At 42.4% G+C, this 16,491-nt stretch overlaps 2 protein-coding genes across 3 annotated transcripts in view; both read left to right on the top strand.

Annotated features, from left to right (window-relative positions):
* The first annotated feature begins 667 nt into the window (after positions 1-667).
* LOC307249055 (putative peptidyl-tRNA hydrolase 2) lies at positions 668-4,946 on the top strand. The gene is made up of 7 exons (XM_080025655.1): positions 668-839; positions 1,703-1,816; positions 2,396-2,467; positions 2,578-2,652; positions 3,039-3,136; positions 3,276-3,390; positions 3,536-4,946. Exons 2-7 carry the CDS (start codon positions 1,709-1,711, stop codon positions 3,620-3,622), a joined length of 555 nt encoding a protein of 184 aa, XP_079881781.1. The 5' UTR covers positions 668-839; positions 1,703-1,708; the 3' UTR covers positions 3,623-4,946.
* A 1,773-nt stretch (positions 4,947-6,719) lies between these two features.
* The window catches only part of setd5 (SET domain containing 5), a 49,013-nt gene continuing 39,241 nt past the window's right edge, over positions 6,720-16,491 (top strand). For both annotated transcript variants that reach the window (XM_080026032.1, XM_080026031.1), the window contains exon 1: positions 6,720-7,123. The gene's annotated coding sequence lies outside the window, so the exon portion shown is untranslated. The remainder of the gene's footprint in view (positions 7,124-16,491) is intronic.

The raw sequence follows: 16,491 nt of genomic DNA, 5'->3' as shown, positions 1-16,491 counted from the left end.
CTCATAAAATGATGTGATTTCTTTTCCCCCTATCAAGAGTAGCTATAACATCATATTGAATCCCTAATGTTTGGTTAAAATATTTTAAGAAATTCACATGTAACTTTTTCATATAAATGATTGTCGGTTACATTCAAGCCATCGACAAACGAGTTGACACAAAGTTGATTAAGCCTACCAGCTCCACAAAACTCTCTGTATTATTTCTCAGTATGGCAGCGTTTACAAACTGGTGTCGCCACCCGGCCCCACTGGTGCAGGAGCAGGAGAATAAATATAGGCTAGCAGTTGATTCTACTGCGAAGAAAAATTTAATGTTGCTTTTACGGTCCCTGACAGATTAACTAAATTTACAGCATTGGGTATAAAATCCGTGCACTACCACCGAAGGCTTACAGTCCCAGTGTTGTTGTAATTACTTAGAATGTCCTCATGGGGGCGACAGAAGTTATGCAATAGCTTTAACAAACGGCATACTTTGGTTAAAAATAAAAAGATACATTGGTTTTAACATATCGATTAGCGCGTTTATGAATGTGGTTACGCGCATATTATTTCCATATTGTTATTGTCACCATAATATTCGTAACACCCTCTGTAATAAAGGCTACAGTCTATCTATGGTACCACTGCACTCGACAGCGCGCAGCATCCTGTGCAAGCCAACACAAAGGTCCAAAATGGAGTAACACTGAAGACAGCACAGCCGGGGAAAAAAACTGAATGTAACTGCACACCCAGGCAGAAATTGCTCCGTCGCAGGTTAAAATAAAGACTTGTAGAAACGGCGGGGAGGTCCCCGAAGTTGTTCCTGCTGTCGAGCTAGCTGCGCTAAACAGGTAACTACTGGCGAATGACTGAACTGAAGCTAGTCCAGTTGGTGAATGATGACTGCTAATGCTAACGGTAGCTTACATTGTAACAGTAGCTGTTTAGCAGGACAGGTCGCCTTAATTGTCCATAATATGTGAAATATTAACGGGAAACATATTGGTTCATTTGTAATATGTATTCATACTAAAATAGACTTTAAAGCGAAAAGCTGCTTAGTTAGCTGCACTGTTTTTGAGCCTAATTTGAATGGTGGCTATAACGTCTTCCATGTGCTAGCGTTAACAACTGTCATCAGCGCAGAAGAGCTAGCTAACGGTGTCTGTCACAGATCATTTTCGGACTTATGTTCTTTTATAATAGGTCCATAGTTATGTTATACGTATTGTCTGTCTTCGAGGGTAGTAGATAAATAGTATTCCTGTTCTGTTCATATTCCCTTCTAGCACATAAGGGGAACGTCAAATCACACTTCATTACATTTTAAAACGGCCTCGTTGAAATAGGACGTAATATGACTTTTTACGAAATTATATAATTAAAGTAGACTGAAAAACATTGTGACAGTTTAACCTGTAGATGCATCTTTAAAAACTGCTTTAAATGATTAGCAATGGCTACGGGCCTAGCTTTGTCATGCCTTCTCTTCAAACATGTCATGTTTGAATCCAGGGCCATGCACATTGGGGTGTGTCTCAATTACAAGAGCCAGATGAATACATATGGATAGGCTATGTTTTAACATATATATTACATTTAACAGTGAACACGGCCATTGATATTAATTTTACATTGTGCGTTTGTCATTTTAAGTGTTCTATGGTCTATTCCATGTTTAGGGTGTTGACTGTAGCTGTATTGTTTGTTGCAGTCCAGAATGGAGCCATCAGATCAATCTGGCCCAAACCCTGCCTCCCAGGAGGTCAACCCTGTGTTCCTACAGCAACTCAGAGAGCTGGACATCCCAGAGGAGGCAGCCAAACAGGTGGGACAGCAGCACTGCAACATGCACTGAGAAAGATGGAGCATTGTGTTGTTCTATGATGTAGCTGATATGGATACCTCATGTTATCATAATGTAGTCATTGAAACCAGTCCTTTACACCCTCATTGAATGGTGTCTTGATTATACACCCTGTTTTCCCCTATGTCCCCCATAACTGGATCTTACTATTCATTCATTACACCTTCAACATGTGACCATGGTGATTGGCATTTTAAGTTGTTTTTAAGCTCCCATTGCTGAACTTCAGTGACCCATAAACAATATAATGGGAACACTGCTTTACTGCAAAATTTAAAAAAAAACTCCAATTCAACCCCACTTCAAAGAGCATTACCTCATTATATTAGTGTCAAATAAATTTTAGTAGCATATTGTTTTAGCAGAGGAATATTGAGGTGAAATTCCTAAAATAGTTTTTACCATTTGTCATTGGGGGACAGTTCCTAGTATGAGGACAGACAGTGAATAGCACATTAAGGCTATTTCATCTATGCAATGGTAAAAAAAAAACTAGCAAAATGAATTAAAAACGGTCTCCTCTGTGTGTCACCCCCTCAGGCCCTGCTGCACACCCGGAATGTGTCTGCTGAAGAGGCGGCCATGTACTACTTCAACAAGCTGGAGAATGAGGTGCCCATAAGCTAGCCTTATTCCCCACAGGTACACATTGGTACATTAGACCTGGTGCAGTGTGTCCAAAGCCCAATCTCAGTGTCTCTCTCTCTGCTCTGACCCCCCAGGAGGAGGGAGATGATGACCTCATGTTCAAGATGGTGTTTGTGGTGAACATGGACCTGGCCATGGGGGTTGGAAAGGTAAGTCCACTGGTGCCAATGTGTGCAGTGTTATAATACAAAAATCATCCTAAGAGGAAGTTATTTTTCTAGGTTTAACTTTACTGTAGATTGATCACGGTTTGATTCTCCACTGACAACTTCCTCTGGAAAGCTGCTCTGGTCTGTTATTTCACAAAGCCTGACCTTAATTTACAATACACCTGGAATTGTCCAGATTTTTTAAAACATTGAACTACCAGGTTCTGTGTTTCTTTGCTCCGTTGCTTAGTTAATTTATGCTCCTACTATCAGCTGCACTGCTATAGGGATTTTAGTGATTGTGTGTAACGTTTGGTCAGAACGCCTTATTAGATGCCATTTTCAGTATGGCTTAAAACGTGTGTGTGTGTGAACTCTGTGTGTAGGTGGCAGCCCAGGTTGGCCATGCTGCTGTTGGTCTGTACCAGGCTCTCCAGGAGAAGAACAGCTGGAGAGAGATGGCCTGGAAGTGGGACCACAGCGGGTAAGGCCTTTACAGTGTCATGGTGGTAGAGCATGCATTTGTCATGTGTTGATGTGTTTTCTTTTAGTGACTATAAATTCAACAAGAAATAATAGGCATTTAATGATAAAAAGTAAATGTGCATGGTGTTGATATACAGATCCAAGAAGGTGGTGGTCCAGGGCACCAACGTGGCTCATCTACTGGAGCTGCAGGCCCTGGCCATGAGCCTCAGTCTGCCTGCATACCTGGTCCAGGATGCAGGGCTTACCCAGGTGAGGGGAAACACTTAGATTCTGTCTACATACATAACAGTAGTATCACAATATTAGTACTGATATATTGAATTTGTTCAGGGACCTGTCATTAATACATTTGAGAATAGCTCAGCACTAAAGTGAGCACTCTTGTGTTTGACAGGTGGAGGCTGGAGCCCGCACTGTCCTGGCCATCATGGGCGAGGAGGAGATGGTCAACAATGTGACTGGAAGTTTAAAGCTGCTCTGAGGGGCTCACAGCCACAGTTAGGGAAGGCCTGGCTCTGCAGTGTCACCATGTATCCAGCAGAGGGCAGTGTTTCCCAGCAGCAGGGAGAGTCTTGGCATGCAAGAGTGTAATAACCTTAAAAAAAGATGTAAAGAACAGGGGAATGTCCTGACATCAGAACACAAACACTCAAAGCCATTTGTTTCGCTTTCATTGTTTGTCTGAGCCGCGTAGTCTGCGGTTGAAAGCAGGAGGGGGAGAGAGACTGGTTCTTCACTGAAGAACAAGACCAAGGCAGTCCTTTTACTGGTGACCTTTCTCTTTTTCTTTAAACAGGCCACCTTCTAAGTCTTATTAGAATCTTAATTAGTTTCCAAACACATCTATACTGTTGCCAGTTTCAGAAATGGCAAGTCAAACTCAAGTCACATTTAGTATGTTTGGTGGTTAACCAATATTGTCAGTATGCTTATTCAAGGGGTCGTGTACTTTAGCCTAATACACAATGTAATTATAATTCTACTTATAGCAGATGTAGTATGTCCCTGTTGGATCCACTAATCCTGAGTGAAGGGTAACTTATTAATATGTGAACACTCATTTTTGACATTTAAATGATTTTGTGTCTGTATGCAACTTTTCTCCCAAAGATCCCTATCCTTTAGTATCAATAACATTACTAATTATTGATAAATTGCTATATTTTGTATACACATGCTCATTAGGGCCATATACTGTATAATCTGTGGTGTGCCATCCTTAACAGTATGCACAGTTACTTGACTTTGTTGTATTGTATTTTTCTTTATGCCAAGGGAAAAAGTCCTGAGTTATTACTTTTGGTTACATTTGTTGAATTTGATGGATAAGAAGTTCTGTGGAGCCAAACTGTTATGTAGTATAGGTCTGTGCTGGGCTTGCACTCTGACTGCATGTCCTGGGTAGTTTACAATTAGGAAGTTGATCAACTAAAGGCCTGAGAAAATGCAGAAGATGTGTGTATGACAGTAGTTATGGAATTGGCATTGCACACTAATAATCTTAATACACAAAGAATGATGTGTGAACTGTTGTGTCTATATTCTCACTAACAATGATGTGTGGGCATGAGCTGCCACTCCCAGAACTCTTAGCTTATTTCATGTCAGATTTTATTTCTTACAAATCTTTTTGTTTGTTTGTTTGAAAATGGCAGTGTCATGCATGCGATATATAAATGTACATTTGAAAAGACCATTGGTATCCCAAAGTCAATTTTAGTAACAAGCCCACACTTTGATACCTCCTGTGTTATACAGTCATTTGTGTGAGTGCTTCAGAATATGGAGACAATTAAAATGCCTCTATATGAAGTTAACCCAGCCTGAATCGTGTGTTAACCTTGCAGACTCCATCATTCAGACAATGCATATTATGAAAACAGATTTGCTGGAGCTGTGGCAGTGTTCGTAGAGTAGGGGAGGGTTAAACACAGCCGTGTTGCAGCGCGTGGTTTGGTCCGGCCATATGACATTGATGTTTCACCGCAGTATTGTTATATGGCCACTGCCTGCCATGGCAGTCCAGCTGCTAAACTCGTAAACTGTCCTTCAATTATTAACATCATGACGTAAAGGGCAACAAACGGAGACGATGCACCGATGAGAACGCGGATACGTGTAGGCTACTATTTAAAAACGAAAACCCATATAACTTAAAACATAATTCCATTCTTAGCTATGGTGTGTTGACTCCTATTTCAAATAAATTGCTACGTGTGAGGCCTACCTGCGTTTTAATACGACCTTATTTGTGTAGCTTAAGTCAAAAAGGAAATTCATAACAAAGCCTGCTAGGCCTACTGATAAGTCTGTCAACACGTTCCGTTTTTATTTTTTTGTATCAAGGGATGACCTGCAGTTGTGCCTCTAATAGGAAATATGTGGTAAAAAGGAAGCCTATGGTTATTCTTTCACTTTACATGTGGAAAACGTTTTAAACACTTTGACAACCTTTTTTCGTTTCTAATTCTGCTTAAAATAGGCATACTCTTAATACTGCCGCAATGTAACAATTGTAGCCTACCAATATACCTATTCTGCTGCCTAATTTTATCCCTCGTCAGACCACTGCAACAAATGACGTTGGTATTTATTATCACAGCCAATCAAAGTCGTCCCCGCTCCACAACATGACATGACAAGAATGGCGTCATTGTGACAATTTTCTTCATAAAAATCGCAGTCAGAACATGATTATTTATTTATATCTCTTCGAAATAACCTACAAATTTGACGTGTTTGTTAACCTTACTTAAAAATAAGTTGTTTTACAGGACAACTCATAGGAATAGTCGTTTAGAGCCGATGCTGAGAGGTAGGCCTAGATCCTATTTTCGTTGTGTGTTGGACTGATTTCGGCAAAAGTAGGAGGTGACAGTATTAAGAAGATGCAACCCAGGAACGCGGGTCAATTTACCCAACCCCCTATGCTACTAGAGCGACACCTCATACTCCATTTATCTGACATAGGCCTACCGGTAGGAGGGGCTGACCCAATGGGCTAACCCTGCCTTTGGTGTCCCTGAAACTGGGCTCCAGAGACCCCGTGTAGCTAACGCTTGCTACAATGTAGGCTATATTGGTATAAAGCGTCGTCCACGTTAAATTGACGAATCTAACTCTCAAATAAAAAAAGAAATCCTACTAACGAATTCAAATTAATTCCATGGTATTTGAATTTAATAAGGAGCATTTCCTGAAACTTTGAAGGTACAGATCCTCTTTTCGGTCACTTCGGTGTCAAATTGTCTCCCGAATCCAGCCACTCTCTCTCGTTCTCTTCCTTGTACAACATCACCAGTATACACATATCATACTGACACTGAATATACGCACTCCTCAAAGCAGTGCCCGCCCCATGTTACGTAGTCAACGGGAGAACAAAAATTGTCGCTGATATTTAACCAAAGACATGAAAGTATTCCGTGACTGACACAATGCTGTCGAATCATTGACGAGAGGCGGGATATCGCAGCAAGGGCCGCCCAAGGAGAGAGCCCCTGCACGGTCGCCGGGGAAACCCCGTGGTGTGGTTGTGTGTCAGTTTCGTTGGGACCCGCGGTCGATCGATGCCGGTGAGGAGGGGGATGGGCGCCTCGGCGAATGTAAGGACCCGAGACAGAATCAGAGCCCTGTATCACATACAGCAGCATATACCCCATTATAAATAGCGACTGTAAATATACAATACACTAAAATAAACGGATTTATCCACCGGGGATCTATAATAGACACTCAATGGATGCAGTTCACCTGAACAGGACAGGGATTTTAACTTTCCGCATATGCGTGGGATACACTGAGAAGTTTGTTTCCTACCCCAGGAGAGGGAGCTACTTTTAAGGGCAAAGGATACAGGAGACTCCGAGGCCGACCTACAGGCCTTCTGGTCTGGTTGAATTTGATGTTTGGATACTCAGAGGACTTCCTATTATTGTACATGAACTTGCCTAACTTGTACAAGTTTGGAATGCCTCTTTAGGTGAGTAATTTAAATATGTGTTAATTGTTAATATGATACTCTTTAAATTGAGACTGTAACATAGATATAACAGTCACGTAACGTCACTGACCATGTTTTCAATCAACCAAACATAGCTATGTAGCTCAACAACTTAGCTAGCTTACTACTTAGCGTCCACTTAAGTTTTTTAATAGAACAAGTTGGTGACTCTTTTCACGTCCAAATGGCTGACTAAAGCTGCCCATGTTGATGGTCTGCCTTTCAGGACTGCTCTTGGTTGTGTCTGGACTGATCTTCGATAGCATTTTGATCAACTCCTCGTGTTGTTTTTGATAGCTTGTTAGTGTGGGAATCCTCCACATTACCAGTTATTTAATGGCAAATGTTATAACATTATTCCACACAGCCATGTCTTCATAACTCTCAGGACATTCTGAAAGTTTTCAGTAGTTTGACTCGTTTAACGTGGTATTCCATACGGGGTGCATTCGGTTCAGGTTTACCTCAGTGTTCATTGCAGGGATGAACCAGTCACACTCTTCGTTTAAACGTTAAGTTACTTTAACGTTGCAAATAAGAAGAATTATATTGGCACCAAGCTTACTAAAACACAAATGGGGTGTCGTTTTGAAGCATTAATTTATAAATCTCGGTTTCCTGCGCAAGTTTAGATAATGTGTTTATGAGGCTTAACGTACCCTAACGTTACACAGAACAACATTAGCAGCACACTAGCTGCAATATGTACTTTGTTTCTTGTTTGTTGCATGTTAGCAAAAATTGTGAGTATAGTAGTCCCACACCCCATCTGTTGGGTTCGGAAGTTCAGAATCAGACCCACGTAAGGTAATATGCAATCTTGATTTATAAGAGCCAAAAACAACTCGTTGCATTGTTCTTTTGGCAGCAGAGCATTAAATGTTGTTCTGGGACCCCGAATCTGTCGAATTTTGGGAAAGTTGTTCACGAAACAACCAACAATTTGATCATTATTGGCGACTCGTGATAGCAAAGCAACCAGCTGCTGTGTTGGTTAACGTTAGCAGACCAGACATAGGCAACAATTGCTATGCTAGCCTTGTAGCTAACTTTTTGGATGTTTTCCAGTTGATTGTATCCTTTTTTTGAACCAGTACATTAGAGCGCAAACACTATGAACCTTTCTTTGTGTATACACCTGAATGCAGATTGGTACATTGTCCTCTTCATCGACGTGGATGTATGTGCTAATAGTTTTATGGAAAATATGGCCCTACATTCTGGTTGTTTGGCTGCATCATGTTAATGCATTTGTATCTGGCAACATTCCTCTCCTCGCCCGGGCGTGTGAATCAAGCTCGTTTGTGTTTTCTCTATTTGTGCTTGTGGATTTTTTCCCCTTCCTGTGTGTGAGATCCAGCATCGGAAAAGCAGATACGTTGGGTAGTGACTTGCTGTTCTTCACCTCCCCCACCTACCAACCCCCAGCCTCGGTGGCGGTTAAGAGAAATGGGTGGTATTTTAGAGAGGAGCTCTTGTTTCCCTTTTTTAACCTCCATTTTTTAACGTGCACGTATCATTGTCGAATGTAGCAAAGCCATCACAAGTTTCGACCAAGTTAGAGACCTTGTAGCTGCTGTGTTATAGCCTCCACAGGACTGCGGTGCTTGATCATTCGGATATTTTCCCAAGTGTCAGCATTTTAACTACGCATGCACTGGGCAGTTTAGTTGATAGGCTACTTTAGTTACTTTTATGTCAAATGAAACGCACCTAGAACTGTGAGCCAGTGGCGAGCAAAGTTGACAAGTGGTACTGGGAAATAGCCGTGTGATTAAACAGAGCCTTTCCCCCGTGTAGTGTGTGTTTTGTGAGGTTTCTAATGTATTCGGCACCGCGCTTCCCAAGCATAAATGGCTGCCCTGACCGTTGCTGAAGTAGCCATGCACCACGTAGGCTCGCTGGGTCTGAGCAGTGGACATGGTTAGGTCAATTCATGTGCCACCGGATGTGCCACTACCTCCCTGTCCTGCAGTGATTTTAGTATCTGACGTGTCATTAACTCATCTGGCTATAGCCTATTTTAACCATGTTACTCTTTCTAATCGCTCAAAATCATAGACAAAATAGGTCTAAATTCCTTTTCTCCAGAGGACAGACTCTGGTAAGCTATCAGAGTGAATCAGCATAAATACAGTCGGTGCGTTGTTACTCCCTGAAAGTACTGCACTTAGTAATCAAGTAAACATAATTAAAAAACACTTAATATATTGGTTTCAGATTGGAATAGGATCTTATGCGAGTTTTTTTCCCTAGAGTTTTCGTCAACATTGCCTCGTCCCCAGCCAGCGCCAGCTATTTGGATCGATCTAGATGCCTGTTGGAAGCCACATTGCAGGCTGCTGAGCCTTGTTTTCATTGGTTGTGACTAACATTCTCTGAATATGTTTCACATCTTTTATTAGACAGTGTGGGCCGTAGCCTGCAAACCTGGCCACTCAGAAACCAGTGGAAACACGAGCCCCCTCCAGCACTCCCCCTGACCCTGGCCTGCCTTTCTTAACTCAACCTGCCAGCCTGGGAAAGCTAAGAATGTACGGCTTTGGCTGCTTGTTGCTGCTTTGTCGTGAGCTGACCCGCCATGTTTTTCTTTCTTTTTCTTTTTTTCAGTCCTCTCAAGCAGGTTGGAATTATGTTTTGGATTTAGGTACATGTGTTGGGGTGTTGAGTTACAACAACTGTTGAAAGAGGACTGCCTTCGAGAACAACCCTGAACTTGTATGTGTGGATTCTGTCTTCAGGATGTGGGCCCTTCTTTCCCCAAAATGGGCCTCTGAAATGTTGGGAGATGTGAGGAATGTGCACACATTATTATGCCTGTACCATATTTTCTGAGGAAATAAAGTATTCCTTTCTCATTCACAGAGTGGTTACAAACAAACTACAATTGTTGGGCGATACACCCTTTAAAACATGATTCGAATAGGTGAGAAGTCTGGAACATACACTGTACTGAATGTAATCCCTGGTTAGTGTGTGTGTGTGTGCTTGTACTAGAGGGAGTGAAGCAGGATGTTGGTCCATGTCCAACAAAAGAAGACAGGATTGTGTCTGGGTCCAGACGGTTGGAGAAGAGAGGGGGAGCAGGGGGTGTTGATGTGAGGCATAGGACTAGGGGGAAAAACCTGAGCTTTTTAGTTGCCATTTGCATTCTGATGACAACGTATCATTACATGGAGGGCAGGTGTAGCTATTGATATGTTAATAGGGTTCCATGTTGGTTGTGCCTATGTGACTAAAGTCAGCCGAGCTAACATTGTGGGTGTACACCTGTATGGAAGCAAAAGGATTATATTCATTCATGTATGTGAAAAGCAGCCGTGTGCATTTTGTCTCTCAATTGTAGTTTGACTGTCAGTCAAAAAAAGTGTCCCACCACTTTAAAACCATATAAAACCTTAATGTGTTGAAGAAAAACAGTTGTTATTGATATGAGAGATTATGAGTGTTGCTTTTGATGAAAAAAGCACTTTGTAATCATTTTAAGTTTTTAATAGGTTTTATTGCATATGAAAGATTGAAACCCTCTCTGTAGACACACTGTTTTGTCATATATTTGACATAGTAATGATAAAAATTCAATTTAAGGGGATAATTGTGCTCCAGAAATTCTATTCTTAATCCCTAATAACATCTACAATTTTAAATATTTTTATTTTTAAAGATAACAGCAGTTACATATGGAAGACAGCCTTTTGTCCCGGTTCTCAAGAATCACTGATATATTGTTGTGAATTCTTGTGTAGTATTACATATTGAGAAGCCATTCTTTTAATTTGGTGCTTAGATCAGTCCATTTTGCTACCCCTCTGTAAACTGCTGCCATGTATTCTGTGGCTTGCAGTCTTGCACAACGGGGTTAAAAACAAGTCGCCGTGACGCCTGCCTTAGCGCTGCCTTCCTATTGGTGCAGGGGGCTCTGGAGCTGCTCCAATGGGGCGCAGCATTTCCTCGGCACTGGGGGAGCGGCGTTGCAGAGGGGCCGTGCTGTTGATTCTGTTTTGTGCCGAGAAGCAATGCTTCTTGGGAGAATAATGGAGGAGGAGGAGGAGGAGGAGGAGGCTCAGGAAAAAAACAAGGCTGAAAGGGGGGTGAGGCAGGCAATCTACGTAATCATCTCTCTCTCCTGTTCTGCTTTTATTGCACCCTTATGTTCTGTCCTTCCTTTCCTCTGGTTCTCTCACTGTGCTGCTGCCTGTGCTGCTCTTCTTGTGATACTTGGCCAAGCATAAAGCACGAAGACAGCTCCCCAGTATTAGGAGTATCTGGCTCTCCACCTTTTGAACTGCAGGCAGCCATTTTAGGCTTCCCCACATTAGCCCCTTACACTGGTCTCTTTTTGTCATGGAACTAAAAGCAGGAATAAAAAGGACACCAAATAATGGTTCATTAAAATACCCAAATGCTCTGTGTGAGGGGGAAACCAAGGTTGCAAAATCCACAAGTCCTCTCCAAAGTATGTTTGCTCAGAGAGGGTGTTGTCAGGTGGGGAGAGAGAGTAGGGCAGAAGAAAAAACAACCCCAGAGAGCTTTTGCACCAAAGTCAAGCCATTCGACACCAGCCCTCCACAGTTGCCCTGTTCTGTAACACGTAGCAGCAGCACGACTACAAACAAAAGAGCAAAGGAATGGCTGCTGCCAGGTTTTTCCTGTTCAACATTTCCTTGCTCAGTCACCTTGGGCAGAAGGTTCCTGTTGAGACGAGTGAGGCGGGAGTTGTATTTTTATTTTTTACTTCATCCGTTCCTATTCACTCATGCTTTAAAACAGGTTGGTCTTAAAATAGAGCACCGTCTCTGAACCCTTTGAACCTAGGTTTTTTTCCTCAATAAAGCTTGGCAGTGGTTTGATTCACACACACACACACACACTCCACCCACATACTATACTGATAATTATGGTTTCATTTCCTCAACGTTTAAGGTTTTGTTGTATGCATTTTATGAAGGTGAAACAGTGGACAACCCAGCTAGAATCATGACAGAGTGGGACAGTTAAAGCCCCACAGCAGTCCAAAATGGCTGCCACTCCTATGTGTTTTTCTCTTTGAGTGACACCTTGAAATCTAGCATTGGGCAGTCTGGCATTAAGAGTTGTGCTTCAAATGTTGCTGCTAGTGAAGCCAGGGCTAGTCCTTGTCGCTGTGGATACGACTGTGGGCCAAAAGAGGAAATAGAAATGTCATGTAAATGTGTTTGTCATGCAGTGAGGTCACGTGTTGGGGGAGACGGAGGCTGTGTCTGCTTCATGTTATGCCAGAGCTGGAGCTTATCTAACAAGGTGGCTGTTCTGGGCTCGCTGCCTCTGCTACTCTGCTATTTGGAAAACATTTCCTCCCCACATTTGGGAATATTCATGACATACAGGGAAGAGTCCTTCTCTCTAAAGCTCTTTAAATATAACATGTTAATCTCAATCAGATGCACAACAAAGTCCTTTTAAATTTGCTGTGGTCTTTGTGGGTTTTTTCTTCTGATGAGAGTTAATGGATTCCATTGATGCAGACTCCGTTCAATTTGACTTGGGGGTGGGTGGAAAGGGAAACAGAAGCCGGTCAGAAAGGGGTAGTCAAGCCTGAACATGCTGCAGTATTTCTGCTCAGTCCTTCCTTATTTCCTCCTCTAGGTAACAGGCTGGTTTTACCTGAAGCAGATGTTTCACATGTTAGATTGTGTGTCATGCCAGCCCTGCTGTGGCCTGCTCACTCCCCCGGCCATTATAGCACCAACTGTGGCCTTTGTTCTGGATTGTCTGTCCTTCACCCCCAGTCAGGTCCTGATGCATTCAGGCAGCTGAATATGGCCACACTTCGCTTCCAGGACCCAGCATGACACCAGCCACATCGCTGCTAGAGTTATCCAATGATGATACAACACTCGGCCAACGCCCTTTGTAAAATATAGCCTGCATTTGTTACTGTGCTGCCAGATGTTTGTTTCATTTGTTGATATTTGGTGCCATCATCTCCAGCCAGTGCAGACTGAGCTGTGTTGTTTATGTTGCTGCCTGAACAGTTGGCCGGTGCCTCCGTCTGATCCCAGCTTTGCTCCAGCAGTGTTCTCAGCTGGCTCTCTCTGCAGCAGTCACATTGCTTTCAGCCACATTGTAAATGTGGTAAAGGCCTGTGATTGTGCTACTGGAGTGAGACATGGTTCGTCCCAATGTATCACATAATTGTTTTATTCAGCCTGGTTCAGAGAGTTTTGTGAAGGCATTAACACAAATTGGACAAGATAGTTATTGCACTGATGTTGTTTCATGGCTGTGTTTTTGCTGTGTGGGTGCTTGCACTTCTTGTTATTTTTCGCTTGTTTTTTTTCTCATTGGTTGGGCTAAGACTGTTTTGTCACCATAACAATGGAAGCTACCAGGAATCATATTAGGATATAAGAAATCAGAAACCCCATACAGTCAAAACAGAATAAAAAAGCAAAACACTGGCTTTATCATGTCAGGCCAATATATGGCTATAATGTGTCACATCATGTCAAACACCATAGAAGAGAGTTATGTAAAATAAGCGGTATATGGATAAACAAAAACCAAAGCAGGTTTATACGTTTAGGCACCACGGTTTATTGATTCTGCTTGGCTAGTTGTAGTAATGCTGTAGTAAAGATGGCTAAGTAAGAACTGTCTGCGCGGGCCTGATTTATTCAACCCGCACCCGCCCGCTCCAAATACTTGTGTCCACAACCGCCCGCTCCCCCAAGGTTCTGACCCAAAACCCGCCCGCTGAGCATGAGGCTCACAATTCAGGTCGCGTTGCCGTGAGACACAGCTTAGGCACGAGCCCCGTACAGTGGCAGAGATTCAAATGAAAGCGTTTCCGTGCAAGACATGCAAGTAAAAAAACGTCTGACACACTCGCTATCTAGACAGCGGGTCAAGACAGCTGGTCAGAGATAGTCAGGCTTATAAAGTTAGTGATGATCACTCTGTGTAAACAAGCAAAACTATAAACTAAAGCGTGCTCCATCTCTTCCTGTGTGTGTGTGTGTGTGTGTGTGTGTGTGTGTGTGTAACAGGTCGTCACACACACTCACTCATTACGCTTTACCTGTCGATCGTCCCTTAAACCGCTGATAGACGTTTCTATAGGATTAACCAGAAACAGTCTCATTCTCTGCAGCCGACACTCGTCTTTTTTTGTCTGTCACCGGCTCGCCAAGGCTCGCGTCCACTCGTTCCTCCGCAAGAGTGAAGACGAAAGAGTCTTGTGTTAAGAGATAAATATATGCGTGCAGCTCTTTATTGTTTATTGTGTGGCGTTTTTACTATCATTTGAATTAATCAACAGTTGGGCTGGGAATCGTCAAGGACTTGGCGATACGATACATATCAAGATACACTGGTCACAATACGATGTATCACGATATATTGCGTATTTTGATATATCATGGTATATTGCGATATTCCACAAGTTGCCTTGTCAAACATAACAGCACAATATATTGATAATTGCACAGACAGATGAAGTCAAAACTATTTCATTCACAACTTCCTTTACTATTTTTCTTCCTTTACTTTTTTTTTGGTTTTGGCAAATGATCAAACACTGCTGCAGCTGCCATAACATCAAAATAACAAATGCGATTCACTTTTGTACTAACTGTACAGGACACACTGAACATCACATCAGTGTGCTTTTGTGACACAGTGAATCTTAAGTATTCTTATTCAAAATTGATCTAACTTCAATAGTCAGTATCCTAGAGGCTCAGGCCTGACAGTAGTTATGGGTTTGAATCTGACCCGTGGTTGTTCTCTGCATTTCATTCCCTCTCTGCCCCATTTCATATGTCTCTGCACTGTCAATAAAGCTTTGAAAAGATAAAAAAAATAAAAGTTTTTTAGTTATGAAAATCAATACTGATATCGCAAAACTAAGTGTAGCGATTAGGGCTGTCAAACGATTAAAATGTTATTGTAAATTGTTGTATGAACGGAAAGATAAATGACAGAAGGTGGATATGTACATTTAAAATTAGTAGGCTATGTTTATTAATTGAAAATCCAAATTATGGTTTTAATACTGAAAATAAATGTAAACCAAACCATAATTCAATTGGTCTGTCTCTTTACTATGTCTTTGGACAAATATAGGATAGAATGCCATTTATTTGGTGAACCTATAGGTTGTGCATTCTTAAATACAACTTGATTACAGTCCGCGGTGTGTGTGTGCGTGCGTGCGTGCGTGCGTGCCACGTCCTAGGAGACTGTTCATGTGTACCAGGAAGCCGACGTTATGTTGATGTCTGATCACACACACCTCTGAAAACTGCAGATGTTTGTGTACTCGCGGGCTCTGAACAGATTGGACAATGTTTCTCCTCCTGTTGCTCCCGACATCAACTGCCAGCTGCGGCAGTTGATTTTATATACTATCTATGCCCCTGACACAGACGTGACCGTTAGCAGTTTAAAACTTTAAAACACGGCACGGGCTAACGTGCTGCTATGTTTGGCTGTGCGCAGCTACTGATCCTGGGTCAGCCACAACGTTAGATGACTGTAGTACAGAGCCGGTGGGATGTACGGGGAGGATCATTCTGCGCATGCGTTAAAAAAATTAACACCGTTAAGTCCAGAAATTAATCACCCTACGTTAACGCGTTAATTTTGACAGCCCTAATAGCGATACATCGCCATATCGATTTTTTGACACAGCCCTAATCAACAGGCTACAGTGTGTCCCTCTACTATGATGTCACCATAGTTATGTAGACGCAGACAGCGCTGTTCAGCTGCTCTGACCGTTTTTCTGGCCCCGACTAACGCAGTCCGGGATAAACCCCACCTACCAGAAGTGTTGTGTCGGCAGTCGAAACACATGCCAGATCTAGCGTAACCGAGCTCACCCGACCTGAACCGCACCACTCAGTGGAAACGAGGCATTAGAGTCCCAGAAATTGTGTTTGTGTGTGTGTATACCTGTATGTGATATTGTAAAGGTGTTTAGTTGAGTGTCAAATCAGATCTACAAAAGCTTGCTGTCTTCTCCCGTGCCACATTGCCTTGTCCGGTTGTCTTCGAGCCCGGCTCTATTGATTAGCCTGTTGTTTCCTGGTGCTGTAGCTCAGTGCAGCCCGGCCTGCAGTGCTGCAGTGATATTCATATCCTGCCTGGTACAGTGAGCATGTGTGCGGGGGCTGACTGAGGGGGCTGCTGTTATCTCACTTGTCTCACTGTGTTGTGAAGGTTTGGCTCAGGTAGATGCTGTGCCAGCATGGACATTCTGTTCTTAGCCAAATTGTTCCTACATGTTCATTTATGTACGATTAACCTCTCTAGCAGTCATCTTCTGTTGAAATGAACATTATGAATAGAAAATGTTACACTGT

The sequence above is a fragment of the Ammodytes marinus genome, assembly GCF_949987685.1.
Source record: "Ammodytes marinus genome assembly, chromosome: 4".
NCBI lineage: Eukaryota > Metazoa > Chordata > Actinopteri > Uranoscopiformes > Ammodytidae > Ammodytes > Ammodytes marinus.
The sequence above is the reverse complement of the archived record's forward strand: the minus strand, read 5'-3'. Positions and strand labels throughout refer to the sequence as shown.

Excerpts from the sequence above, each read along its gene's own strand:
- LOC307249055 (XM_080025655.1), top strand. The coding sequence starts at position 1,709 with ATGGAGCCATCAGATCAATCTGGCCCAAACCCTGCCTCCCAGGAGGTC. Across the intron at positions 3,137-3,275 it reads TGGAAGTGGGACCACAGCGG|ATCCAAGAAGGTGGTGGTCC; the intron begins GTAAGGCCTTTA and ends GTTGATATACAG. Across the intron at positions 3,391-3,535 it reads AGGATGCAGGGCTTACCCAG|GTGGAGGCTGGAGCCCGCAC; the intron begins GTGAGGGGAAAC and ends TGTGTTTGACAG.